This window comes from Sus scrofa, chromosome 13 (genome assembly GCF_054392235.1).
Source record: "Sus scrofa isolate SSC_HxYL_T2T_F1_AM1 chromosome 13, Sscrofa_HxYL_maternal_Yorkshire_Landrace_v2.0, whole genome shotgun sequence".
Lineage (NCBI taxonomy): Eukaryota > Metazoa > Chordata > Mammalia > Artiodactyla > Suidae > Sus > Sus scrofa.
Window position 1 is genome coordinate 97,942,256 of NC_139395.1, and position 13,785 is coordinate 97,956,040.

General features: G+C 37.9%; 2 protein-coding genes across 20 annotated transcripts in view; both read right to left on the bottom strand.

Annotated features, from left to right (window-relative positions):
• The window catches only part of XRN1 (5'-3' exoribonuclease 1), a 110,219-nt gene extending 106,652 nt beyond the window's left edge, over positions 1-3,567 (bottom strand). For all 17 annotated transcript variants that reach the window (XR_014824074.1, XR_014824073.1, XR_014824075.1 and 14 more), the window contains exon 1: positions 3,417-3,567. Coding sequence is in view for 4 of the 17 variants with exons in the window: in XM_084989931.1 (XP_084846057.1) it covers positions 3,417-3,491 (75 nt within the window). In the remaining 13 variants the exon portion in view is untranslated. The remainder of the gene's footprint in view (positions 1-3,416) is intronic.
• A 1,219-nt stretch (positions 3,568-4,786) lies between these two features.
• The window catches only part of ATR (ATR serine/threonine kinase), a 114,574-nt gene continuing 105,575 nt past the window's right edge, over positions 4,787-13,785 (bottom strand). For all 3 annotated transcript variants that reach the window (XR_014824068.1, XM_084989926.1, XM_084989927.1), the window contains exons 43-47: positions 11,830-11,986; positions 11,560-11,713; positions 10,176-10,327; positions 6,767-6,872; positions 4,787-5,146 (exon numbers count right to left, since the gene is read on the bottom strand). Coding sequence is in view for 2 of the 3 variants with exons in the window: in XM_084989926.1 (XP_084846052.1) it covers positions 4,973-5,146; positions 6,767-6,872; positions 10,176-10,327; positions 11,560-11,713; positions 11,830-11,986 (743 nt within the window). In the remaining variant the exon portion in view is untranslated. The remainder of the gene's footprint in view (positions 5,147-6,766; positions 6,873-10,175; positions 10,328-11,559; positions 11,714-11,829; positions 11,987-13,785) is intronic.

The window sequence follows — 13,785 nt, forward strand, 5'->3', positions numbered from 1 at the left end:
TAATTTTCTTTCCCTTACAAGTCATATGTTCCTTTCTCCTAGGTGATGAAACTTCACTTTCTTTCTTTGAAATCCAGGAATTTTATCAGAATATGTCTTGATGTTGGTCAACTGAGTCAATATTCTTGAGTCTTTCAATACAGTTTCAAATTTTTTTTTTTAATGGCCATTCCTGCTGGCATATGGAACTTCCTGGTCCAGGGGTCCAGGGGTCCAGCCATGGAAACACCAGATACAAGCAGTCTCTGCAACTTATGCCACAACTTGTGGCAAAGCTGCTGGATCCTTAACCCATTCTCACAGATAAAGTTGTGTACTTACCCTGCTGAGCCACAATGGGAACTCCTAATTATAGTTTAATATTTGTTCTGTTATAATGCTTTGATTTCCTTTCTCCAGATGCCCTATTATTTGTCTTCTTTGCCTATCTTTCTTATTAGTACCTTGTCTTGAAACTTTATCTTTTAAAAATTTCTCATATTTCTACCTTCTATTTTTTTCTTTTGACAGCATTTACTTTTGTCTTGCTACTACTACTTTAGGCTTCACTTCTGAAATAATTTTTTTCATTTATGTCTAATTTTCTCTACATCTGTCACCTTATTCCTGAGTTTTTATATCTGATACATGCTGTCCTTTCATGTCTCATATTATTTTCTTTGTGCCTTTTATCTCTTCCGGAAATAGGAGGTTATATAGGTTTGGTTTGTTTTGTGTGCATGTTTCTACTGCAAAGTTTTATTGTCTGTGGGAATGTTATCTACAGGAATGCTGTTTTGTCCTCCTTTCCACCATAATAATTTTATATGCTATTTGACCTGAACACTTTTCTATTGTTCATTTTTATGTAAATTTAATTTTCCTTAACTTTTAGAATGAGGAGGGGTTCAGGAAAGCTTTCATTTTACAAAGCTCCCTCTTCTGCTATTTTTGGGGGATGTTAAAGAAAATATGGTGGATTGCTTGACTCATTTTCTAAGATTCCTTAGCTCTGTAAATAATCCTCTTCCACTTTTATCTCAGTGTTCTTCTATTATTTCTCCTGTCCCTTTCCTGATAAAATTTCATTTTGCTCCCAGCAGTTTTTCCTTAGGGTGGGCTCTGCTATAGAATGGTGCCTTGGCAGGTCAGTTTTGAGGGTTCACAGGGAATTGCACAGCTCCTGCCCTTTAAAATCCCCTCAGTTTCAGCTACTGCTATTGAATAGGCCTGTATAGGTTTTTAGTGAAAATTCTGGAGTTCTGTTCTCAGGTCCATCAGATGTTGCCCCACTGCTTCCTTATTCTTCTTGCAGAGATGCCAATACCAACTGGGTCTAGAGGCTATTGGTAGTTTGTCCTCACCTACTTGTATCCTGGGGTTCATGGGGACATCCTGTCACATGGTTTTGTTGTAATTGCTCTATGGATTTTAAACTTTGCTATTTAGTCCCTCTGTTTTTGTTTGTTTGTTTTTGCCTTTTCTAGGGCCGCTCCTGAGGCATATGGAGGTTCCCAGGCTAGGGTTCTAATCCAAGCTGTAGCCGCCGCCGGCCTACGCCACAGCCACAGCAACGCCGGATCAGAGCCATGTCTGCAACCTACACCACAGCTCATGGCAATGCCAGATCCTTAACCCACTGAGCAAAGCCAGGGATTGAACCTGCAACCTCATGGTTCCCAGTCGGATTTGTTAACCACTGAGCCACAATGGAAACTCCCCAGCTCCTCTGTTTTTAAATAAGGAGTCAAAGAAACAAAAAACTATGCTGTGTTACCACTGCCATCATCTTCCCAGAACCCCCTCCTCCATCCAACCCTCCCCCCAAGGACTAGCTTTTGAACCACTGTAACTTACTTAGGCATTACCATCTTTTAAGCATTGCTTGAGAGAGTAGCTGATACCTCTTTATATTTGCTTTTTTTCTATCACTATTAATGACAAAAATCAAACATTTTGGAAAGGCATCCCTTTAATGAACCAAGTTTTAAACCTATTGTTAATGTTCACATCACAAAATTAACTTATTTTTGTCAGTAACAAAATGCTTCAAGACGGAGAAAATCCAAGATCCTTACACCAAACCAAATTCTGTGCCAAAGAGTACAGAGTAAAAATATTACTGAGATTATGTACTATCAAGTCAGTCTTAATAGCAAACACACTTTTTAAGCTTAGAGATAAAGTGATATGCATGGCACGTACTCAAATATTTGTTGAGTGAAAGATCTAGGGAAAAAACCCAATTCAGGTGTCACCACTTTTATCCTCTTTTTTGGAAAGAAATGTTTCCCTAAATTTAACTCAGCACATGTTTTGAGTAAATTAAAGACAAACTACCATTCTTGAACTTTTGGTAAGCTTTTCCTCATATACCAAGTCAATCAGAATCCAACAACAAAGAATCCTTTCTGGAAGTTAAACCACCTTCATGCTTATAGTACTTTTTAAAAAGAATAAACAAAAAATAATAAAAATAAAAAGAATAAACAATAATTTAGCAGAGTTCACTGGATTATTTCCCCCCATATTAATACAATGCTATCATCACAACTAACTCAATTAGCTATACAAATTTCAAAGCTGGTTATTTTCCTTTAAAATAAAAAATGGATGAGAGGTATCCAAACTTAAACTCCCAAACACTAGTTCCAAAGTCTACTTTACCTAATAGATGTCTGCTTGCAATTTATTTCTGTAGCCCCAATATATAAACTACATTTTTGAAGTCGGCACATAAACAATGCCCTGGGGTCACTATACACTGGATATTAGTATTACTAGTAGGAATGCTCTAACAATGTTTCTTTCTCTCTCCCCTCGTCTCCCCCCGCCCCCCGCGCCATGAAGCTTTCAAATAACTGCCCCCGCCCCGTCCAAAGGTATTTTTTGGAACAGGGGAGCCGTATGGTCCTTGCGGTAATAGAAAAAGAACAACAAAAGGTATCATAAATATGGACCATCAGCCACGTAAAAAAGTCTAGGCATTGGGGGTGGGGCGGGATGCAGGTCTTGAGTAAACAAAGTGATTCAACTGCGGAGGTGGTTATTATTGTTTGTACGTGGATCTGTTGCTTTGGGAGGGGATGGGGGAAGGTCCTAAGACATCCACTCCTGCTTCGAAACCTCCATAAAGAAAACGAAACCTGCAGCCCCCGGGGGAGAAAATCAAGGGGAATCGCGACAGGCCCTGCCCCGGCAGGAGCTGTCAGAACCGCCTCGATACCCGCGACTCTGCCCACAGGAAGGCGACCTGCGTCTTCGCCCCCACTCTGATCATCAGGGCGTCCTCAAACATTCTGTTCCCCTCCCTTCGCCACTCATCCAGCTGACGACGAGCAAGAGGAGGCTGGGGAGCCCGGGTCCCAGGGTGGAGGGAGGGCCGCGGCGCCCCATGTCCTCCGCCATCCCGAGCCACAGCCCTCTTGCTCACCCACCTGATGCTCTTTCACGACTTCGCTGAGGCAGGGATATCTCTCAGAGATCCATCGGTAAAACTTAGGGACTCCCATTTCGACCGTCAATACTAACTCCAGTCAGGGCCAAAGCGAAACCAAACGCCCCGCCGTGGCCTACGCCGCCGCCTCCGGGCCGTCGCTCCGCGGATGACAACACACCGCCCGCCCGACCATAGAGAGCGCCCGCCGGGGCTAGAGCGGCCGGATTCGGGCCGCATCCCGGGGCGGGGTCTATCTCGGCTCTAACCCGCCGTCGCCCCGCTAGCGTAGTTACCTCTAAGCAAGCGGAAGCGGTTTTGAGCGTTTGTGTTAAATTTAGTTCTGAAAACGTCAGTTGATCGCTCTCTAAGTGGATTTGAAGGGTGTGAAAACCTCCGGAGACGGCTTAACACTGTCTTGTGCTGGCTGCTTCGGGCTCCTGCGATTACCATTCTCACTACTTTTCAACACACATTTGGAAAGGTCTGGTGATTTATTTGGTTTACTTTTTTCTGTGAGGGGAAATTGTTTTTTCTTCGCGCATTGTAAACCTACAGCAGAGTTTCTTTTAAAATTTTTCTAAGTTATTTGCCAAAAACAATTTAACTCTCTTCCACCCCCACCCAGCTTCCTACTTCACTCTTAATATTGGGCCTTTGATAGGAAAGTAATGTTTAGTTTTCACATTTATACTTCTTGGGTTACTATATTTTCCCCATCACACTTACAGCTCTAACAAAAGGCAGCATTCTATGTGAATTTAAGTGAAATTATCTTTGTTATAAAAAGCTCTCCATTTATTTGTATGTAATAACCTGCTTTGTAATTATTATGAATTATTTAAAATCTTCTGCAATAGTAGCCCCCAAATTTAATGACATTAAAAAGTTCTTAGATTTTAGAATCGCATGAAATTTTAAGTATTGCTATTTCTCAAAACCACTGAATTCTGCATTCCAGTACACTTTTGGCATGGCAGCATCTTCAAGATTACAGAATATTTATATAGTTTTGATATTCACGCAAATTGGCTAATGTGTTTTTTTTCCTCCACCACATTTTCAACTATACAAAAAAAAAAAAACAGTTTTATTAAGTGAGCCTAAGGATGTGCTATTTATACCTCTCTAACTAGACAGTTACCAGAGAGCAAGGAACCTAGCTCTGTGCATAAATATACCATAGTGCTTTGTCTACAGTATTTATTGAATATAATTTTTTGCTGTTCAGATGAATCCTTATGCTAGTACTTAAAATCAGTGAAAGTTGTAAAATGAAATTAGGCTGGCTTGTTTCTTGCAAATACATCTTTTCAGAGCATAAGAACATATGATATTCCATTTCTCTGGTTGGTTATAATACACACTACATATTAAGAAAGCAGTTTATTTCTTAACATATATTATTTTAAATATTATTAACAATCAGGGAGAAATATCAGTTACTCTGAGAACATAAACATATGTTGTACTTTAGAAGTGAATAGATAGAACCACAAATTAATACCAAATACATTACATTTAGATTATTAACAGAGTCTTTGGAGTAATTCCATTTCACATATATGGGGTCCAACCAAGGTACATTTGGCATAGTAAGTTTTCATCAGTAGCTTCTTGTATAAGATAATGCACATGTCCTTCGATAGATAATGGCAACCCTGTCACTCTATTTCGGGTCTTGATTACACCTTGCAGTCGCTGCTCGATGTCAAGTACATGGGTCTTAGCCTAAAAAGAAATTGAAAATCATAAGGATTAGGACTTAATGATATATGGATGTTTATGAACTGGAATTACTGCCTTTCTGTGATTTAATAAATGTCAATGCTATTTTACTGATCATTACCCCTTTTGTAAGAGCAAATACAGACAAAAGAGAAGAAATGAAGCAAATACAATAACTTGAGATACTGATTTCTGAGGCTTACAATGTTAATCTAACATAAACTGTTTGGACATTTTTCAGGACTATGTGAAATAGCAGGGAATCTCTTACACATTAGAAATCTAGAAAAATAATAATATAAAAAAATCTACCCTGAAAAGTGTTTAGGGCTTAAACATTTGAGCAGGTTAGGAACCCAACATAATGTCTGTTAGGATGCCTGTTTGATCCTTGGTCATGCTCAGTGGGTTAATGACCCCGCATTGTCACAAGCTGTTGTGTAGGTTGCAGATATGGCTTTCGACCCCTAGCCTGGGAACTTCCACATACCACAGGTGCAGCCCCTGCCCCAAATAGTAATATTCTAGGGAGTTCCCATCATGGCTCAGTGGTTAATGAACCTGACTAGTATACATGAGGATGCAGGTTTGATCCCTGGCCTTGCTCAGTGGGTTAAGGATCTGGTGTTGCTGTGAGCTGTGATGTAGGTTGCAGACATCGTTCAGATCCTGTGTTGCTGTGGTGGTGGCGTAGGCTGGCAGCTACAGCTCCGATTTGACCCCTAGCCTGGGAACCTTCATATGTTGCAGGTGTGGCCCTAAAAAAACAAAACAACAACAACAAAAATCTAATAATAGCAACAATACTCTAATCCCTAATATTTACATTATATTAGTACATGCAAATGGGAGTTCTAAGTGAGCTACTTGGAATTCTACAAATTTCTTTCAATCAAGAAATTATATCAGAATGCAAAAATGAGAATGATATTAGAAAAACATTCCTCAATATATTCTAACTTATTTGAAATAACTATCCACAAAATTTGAGGCTTCAATTAATATAGTCTGGTCTCTGCATCTAGGATTCAACTGACCACAGACTGAAAATAAGGATAAAAGTTATCCAAGAAAGGAAAACTTGAATTTCCTATGCATGGGCAACTATTTACTTAGCATTTACACTGTATTTACAACTATTTACATGACATTTACATTGCACTAGGTATTATAAGTAATCCAGAGATAATTTAAAGTGTATGGGATGATATACACAGGTTATATGCAGATACTATGCCATTTTATTTAAGGGACTTGTGCATCCCAGGATTTTGGCATACACAGAGGGTGGGGCCTATCCACCATGGAAACCAAGGGATGAAGGACTTCTATGTTAATAAAGTGTGGATTCCACATATTGAAGCCAAGATTTGCTACTCTATAAATTCAAGCAATTTGTGTTTTTCCTGCTCCATTTCATAAGCAAGTTGCGAACTCTTTTTATTATACAAATGATGATAATGTTAACATCAGTATAGACAGTAAAGAAAACTTGTTGCACTGTTATACTAGAGAACTAGATTTCAGAGCATTCAATGGGCAGTCAATAACAGTATTTAGAATCAATTCCCATTTGCAGAGATATACAAATATATCAGCTCATATTGAGCTACACCTACTAACCTTTTCATTGACAACTTCCCCCGTTTCATTCAGTGTTGCTTTGGAATGCCCTTTCACTGGTTTACTCCATTCCACTAAAGGATCATGTAGAAAAGTCTTTAAGACACTAAAAGAAACAAATATTATGGTAATAATACAATGTTATCTTTGTAAAAAGAACTCTAAAGTCAACATTTAGGTGAAGAGCAAGTGAAAGATGAGAAGCTAATGGTAATACTCTTAAAAAACACATTACTAAGTCAGAAGATGCTCTACTTCCTCTTTCAGAGAATTTGCTTTTGCCTATGTCTAACTAACCAATGTATTCTACCATAATGCCTCATAGACAGATTTTAAATAAAAAAGTGAATAAATGAGCTTTAAATGTCCTTTTAAAAAACTACTTCTCACAGCTAACATCGTATTGAATGGTGAAAGAGCAACTTCTTTGCCGCTAAGATTAGGAAAAGACAAGGATACAGACATCTCACCATGTCTATTTGACATTGATTTAGCTAGGGCAATTAGGCCAGAAAATGAAAAAGCATTGTGATTAGACTGGACTGACTGGAAAGAAGTACAACTATATCTACAGAAGACCTGCTTTTACAGAAAGAAAATCTTAAGGTATCTATAAAAATAACTATTACAAGTAATAAATGAGTTAAGTAAGGTTGCAGGATACAAGATCAATATAAAAATTTAGTTATATTTCTGTACACTAGCAATGAACAACCTAAACATGAAATTAAGAAAGTCTTATTTAGAATAGCATTAAAAGGAATAAAATACTTAGGAACACTGCTTTAAAAAGTTAAATACAAGATTTGCAAACTAATAACTATAAAACGTTGAACAAAATTGAAGACGACTTAAATAAATGGAAAGATCCCATGTTCATGGATTAGAAGATTTAATATTTTTAAGATGGCAATACTCCCTAAATTGATTTACAGATCCAGTGCCATTCCTATCAAAATCCAGGCCGGCTTATTGCAGAAATTTACAAAATGATCTTAAAATGCAATGGAAATGCAAGAGCCTCGTAGCAGCCAAATAATCTTGAAAAAGAAGAAAAAGTTGGAATATTCACAGTTCTGATTTCAAAACTTCCTACAAAGTTACAGTTATCAAGACAATGTGTTGTTGGCATAAGGTTAGACATAAAGATTAATGTCTAAAACCGAGAATCCAGAAATAAACAAATATATGGTCAACTGATTTACAACAAAAGTGCTAAGACAATTAGATAGAGAAAAACAATCTTTTCAAAAAAATCGTGCTGGGACAACTAAATATACACATTTAAAATACAGACCCCTATCTCACTCTAGGTATACAAAATGACTGAATGATCAAAGATCTAAATAAGAGATAAAACTATAAAACACTTAAAACATACATGTAACTCTTCATGACTTTGGATTATGCAATAGTATCTTAGATACGACACCAAAAGCACAAATGACAACAACGACAAAAGTAGACAAATTGGATTTCATCAAAAGTAAAAACTTTTATGTTTCAAAGGGCATTATCAAAGGAGTTCCCTGGAGGTTCAGCAGGTTAAGGATTTGGCATTGTCACTGCTGTGGCTTGAGTTACTGTTGTGGTGTGGGCTCGATCCCTGGCCAAGGACCTTCTGCATGCTGTGGGTATGGAAGAAAAAAGCATCATCAAGAAAGTGAAAAGGTCACAACGTAGAATAGATTTACAAGGAGATCCCGCTGAATAGCATTGAGAACTATGTCTAGATACTCATGTTGCAACAGAAGAAATGGTGGGGGAAAAACTGTAATTGTAATGTATACATGTAAGGATAACCTGACCCCCTTGCTGTACAGTGGGAAAATAAAATTTAATAAAAAAAAAAAAAAAAAAAAAGAAAGTGAAAAGATAATTCTCATATCAGAGAAAATGCCTGTAAATCATATATTCATAAGGGTCTATATCTAGAATATGTATAAAACTCTTACAACTCAACAAAATACAAATAATCCAATTAACAACGGGCAAAGGATTTAAATAGATATTTGTGCAAAGATATACAAATGATCAGTAAACACATGAAAAGATGCTCAACATAATTGGTCGTTAGGGAAATGCAAACAAAACCACAATAAGATACAATTTCACACCCATTAAGAGGGGAAAAATAAAAAAGACAGACAATAACAAGTTTTGGTAAAGATGGAGAGAAATAGGAACACTTAGATATTGCTAGTAGGACTGTAACATACATATCTACTTTGGAAACAGTTTGAAAGTTCCTCAATATGTTATGCTTAGAGTTAACATAGGACCCAGAATTCTAATCCTAGGTATACCCAAGAGAAATGAAAACATATCTACATAAAACTTGTACACTATTCACAATAGCCAAAAAGTGGGAGTTTCCTGGTGGCCTAGTGGTTAAGGATTAAGTGTTGTCACTGCTGTGACTCAGGTTCAATCCTGGGCCCAGTAATTTCCAAGTGCTATAGGCATGATTAAAAAAAAAAAAAGAAAAAGAGGAAGGAAACAATACCTAAAAAGTGGAAACAATCCAAATGTTCATTAGCTGGTAAACAGATAAACAAAATGTGGTATATCCACATGGAATATTATTTGGCAATAAAAACGAATTAAGTACTGACACACTTCAGCATTGATAAATCTTAAAAACATTATGCTAGAGAGGAGTTCCCGTCGTGGCGCAGTGGTTAACGAATCCGACTAGGAACCATGAGGTTGTGGGTTCAGTCACTGCCCTTGCTCAGTGGGTTAACGATCCGGCGTTGCCGTGAGCTGTGGTGTAGGTTGCAGACGCGGCTAGGATCCCGCGTTGCTGTGGCTCTGGCGTAGGCCGGTGGCTACAGCTCCGATTCAACCCCTAGCCTGGGAACCTCCATATGCCGCGGGAGCGGCCCAAGAAATAGCAACAACAACAACAACAACAAAAAAAGACAAAAAGACAAAAAAAAAAAAAAAAAAAAAATTATGCTAGTGAAAGAAGACAGACACAAAAGGCCATGTATTGTATAATTCCATTTATATATGAAATATCCAGAATAGGCAAATCCACAGAGACAGAGATTAGTGGTTGCTAGGAGATGGTGGGGAAATAGAGTTGGGGAGTGACTGCTAATTTTTTTTAGAACTGATACAAATGTTTTACAATTGGATAGCAGTGATGATCACACAATCTTGTGAATATACTAAAAACACTGTAGTGTATATGTTAAAAGTGGCATGGAAGGTATTTATGGTATGTAAAGTATATATTTTTATATGATTTTTATTTTTTCCATTATAGTTGATTTACAGTATGTAAAATATCTTAATAAAGGCTATTCTTTGAAAAATATCTACAAAGTGGCTTCTTTATAAAGAAAACATACTTAGGAATCAATAATCACATTGGGTTACTGTTAAAAATATAGATGATTACCTCATTAAAGGTTCTCTCTGATCTCGCATCAGTCTCATCGTAACTTCACAAGCTCTTCGAAAAAGACCTTCTGTTCCCATAGGACCCATTCCATTAACCATATTATGAGTCAGACGAAATGGAACAATTTCTGGGACCTCAAAGGTTTCTCCCTTTGAAGAATGTATTTCATTAAAAAGTAAAAATGTTGGAATGTAAAAATATTTGTGCAAAAAATTTAGAACTTCATGCCTAGACTTTTAGCACAGAGCAAACTATACCCTCAAAATATCTGTATTTGCAACTTATGTTACAGGGTTACATTATGAGGGAGCCATATGACTCTACCTTTGCTTTTGAGGAACTGAAACAGAACTCCTTGGATAAGATCTAGAGGATGGATGGATTCACTTTTCACTGAATTACTACAATGAATAGCACTATAGAGAAATATTTAAGCACTCAACATTTAGCCTTACATTAACTCCATTAATGTCCTTGAATAATATAAAGTACAAACAATAGTCTCATATTTTTCTTTTAAGAATTTCACTTTAAAACAGGAGGGGAGAAGAAATGGCCAAGTTTTAGATGTTCACAATCCCTCAGCCAGGGAATGTAACATGTAGTATAATGAAGCCCAGTTCATTTATGTTCTGCCATTCTCTAACCTGCCTTTCTAAGAGTTTTTTCATCCCTCCAGTCAGTTTCATTAAATTCCTCTCTTGTATGATTTCACCTATATCAGCTATATCTTTGACTTGTTTTCAGTAGAGTCTGTGACCTTTCTTGGTTTCCTGTGACTGCACCTGGCAACTCATAGAGAGTGGGGCTGCAGAAAAAGGTGGGTTTAATTACTAGCCTGCCTTTCAGGATCATAATATTGGTAAACTGGACGGGAGCTTTAAGGAGAGTAACCACCTTAATTTTAGTCCCCGGCCCTATTCTTGACCTATAGAATCTGCATCTCCTGGGATGTTTCCTAGGTATTGCTTAAAAAAAAAAAAAAAATTCTTAGATGATTCTGACATGCTGCCAGGTTTGGAAACAATCACATTCAACTACTCTGTTTCTCTAAAACTGAGTGTCAGTAAAATGAACTATTCATATATCATATGAACACCCCACGTTCATATACCTAAGAACTAGTAAGTCAGAACTTGGATCTATGCTTTTGGAGTTCAAGTGTGTGCTAGTTTTATTGTATTACTCTTCTGAGTTCTTTCCAACTTAAGCTGCTTTACTGTGAGGGCCATGGAATCCGCTGATCGAAACTAGTCAACAAACTATGTGACGCAACTGTGACTCTAATTGCTACTAATAGTGATGTCTAGGAAGGACAGTCATTGAGGAAAGGAAATTAGGAGATAACATACAATTAACTGAACTAAGTCACATCATATACCTTATTGAAGAGACAGTTGAAATCCACATGTACACATTCACCAGTCAAAGAATCAAAGAGAATGTTTTCACCATGACGGTCTCCAAGGCCCAGGATATAACCAACCATTGACATAACTGCAGTGGAACGACAGTATGCTGATCTGCTACTGTACCTAAATGAAACACAATGCTTATCAAATATCCTTATATTATGTGGGGCAACATACATCTAAAATATATTTTTAAAAAAATCTAACTATAACAATATATTACATTCTTGGTAACTTACCATGATGTAGGATCAGGGAATGTTCTCAGAAACCACTCATGGAAAACAGGAGGATGCCTGGGCAGAAGAAATTCTCGGAATACTTTGAGTTTTTCAGATAAAGCTGCTGATTTTGGTAGCATACACTGGCGAAGTTCCTTCCCTGTCATATAAACTCCTGCAAGGTAGAGTGATTTCTATTAATCACACAAGCCAAATGAGAAAAGGGGCAAATATTTTTGGTGAAAATAGGAGAGGAAATGTCTACTTTTATTCAAATTGTTACTCAAAAGGAAGAATAAATGGAAAAATTTCAACTATGCATAGGTAAACTTATCTTTTGATATTAAAATAATAAATACATTATCTCCACTTAATACTTATCCAAAGTAAAGCCTCTTGATGATAATTAATGCCAACTAAAACCAATGTGTAGAGTCACATACCAGAAGATACCACTCGAATAAATCCAATGTGAATAGCACCTCTGCACTTTTCAAAGACGGTCATATTCATATATTTTTTGTGGTCTTTTCAGAACTGCACCCACGGCATATGGAAGTCCCAAGTTAGGGGTCAAATCAGAGCTGCAGCTGCTGGCCCATACCACAGCCACGGCAATGCCAGATCCATCCAAGCTGCGTCTCCAACATACACCACAGCTCAAGACAACAATGGATTCTTAACCCAGCAAGTGAGGCCAGGGATCAAACCCGCATCCTCGTGGACACTAGCCGGGTTCATTACCACTGAGCCACATCAGGAACTCCCAAAGCCTTTTCATTTTGAAGTAATTTTAGACCTACAAAAAGTTGTATAAATGGTACAAAGAGTTTCCATATAGTCATCATCCTGGTTTTGTTAATGTTCATCTCTTCATAACAGATTGCAATTGGGAGTTCCTGCTGTGGCTCAGTGGGGTACAAACCTGACTAGTATCCATGAGGACATGGGTTTGATAAGGCTCTAGAGTTGCCGCAAGCTGTGGCATAAGTCACAGATGTGGCTCGGATCCCACACTGCTGTGTGGCTGTGGCTGGCAGCTGCAACTCTGATTTGACCCGTAGCCTGGGAACTCCCATACGCACAGGTGTGGCCCTATATATTAAAAACAAACAAACAAACAAACAAAACAACCCCCCCCCAAAGAATACAATTACCTAGACCAAGAAATTACTGTTTTATAGTATTAACTAACTTTATTCATTTTTCACCAATTATCCTCCTACCATAGTTTTTCTGGGTCAATATCCAATCCAGGACCCCCTTTTGCATTCAGTTGCCCTATCTCCTTAACATCCTCAAATTTGGGAAATTTCTGTTTTTGTCTTTCATTAAAGACACTTTTATTTATTTCTTGTTTTTTGTTTTTTTTTAAGGTCTGAAGCCGTAGCATATGAAGGTTCCCAGACTAGGGATCGAATTGGAGCTATAGCTGCTGGCGTACGCCACAGCCACAAAAACACAGGATTGGAGTTGAGTCTGCAACCTACACCACAGCTCACCACAATGCTGGATCCTTAATCCACTGAGCAATGCCAGGGATCAAACTTGTGTCCTCATGCATACTAGTCAGATTTGTTTCTTCTGAGCCATGATGGGAACTCCAAGATATTTTTATTTTTTTTGTCTTTTCTAGGGCTGCACCCACGGCATATGGAGGTTCCCAGGCTAGGGGTCTAATTGGAGGTGTAGCCACTGGCCTACACCATAGCTCACTGCAACACCAGATCCTTAACTCACTGAGCAAGGCCAGGGATTGAACCCGAAACCTCGTGGTTCCTAGTCGGATTTGTTAACCACTGAGCCACGACAGGGTAATCTGGTAGAGATATTTTTAAGGAGTTTTGATCAATTATATTTTTGTTTCATCACCATAAAGTTACTACTTTTCCCCCCTCTGTAATTAGTAATAATTTATAACTATAGAGATACTTTGAGACTCAATATTCCATTATATTTTTGCCAACTAATTTC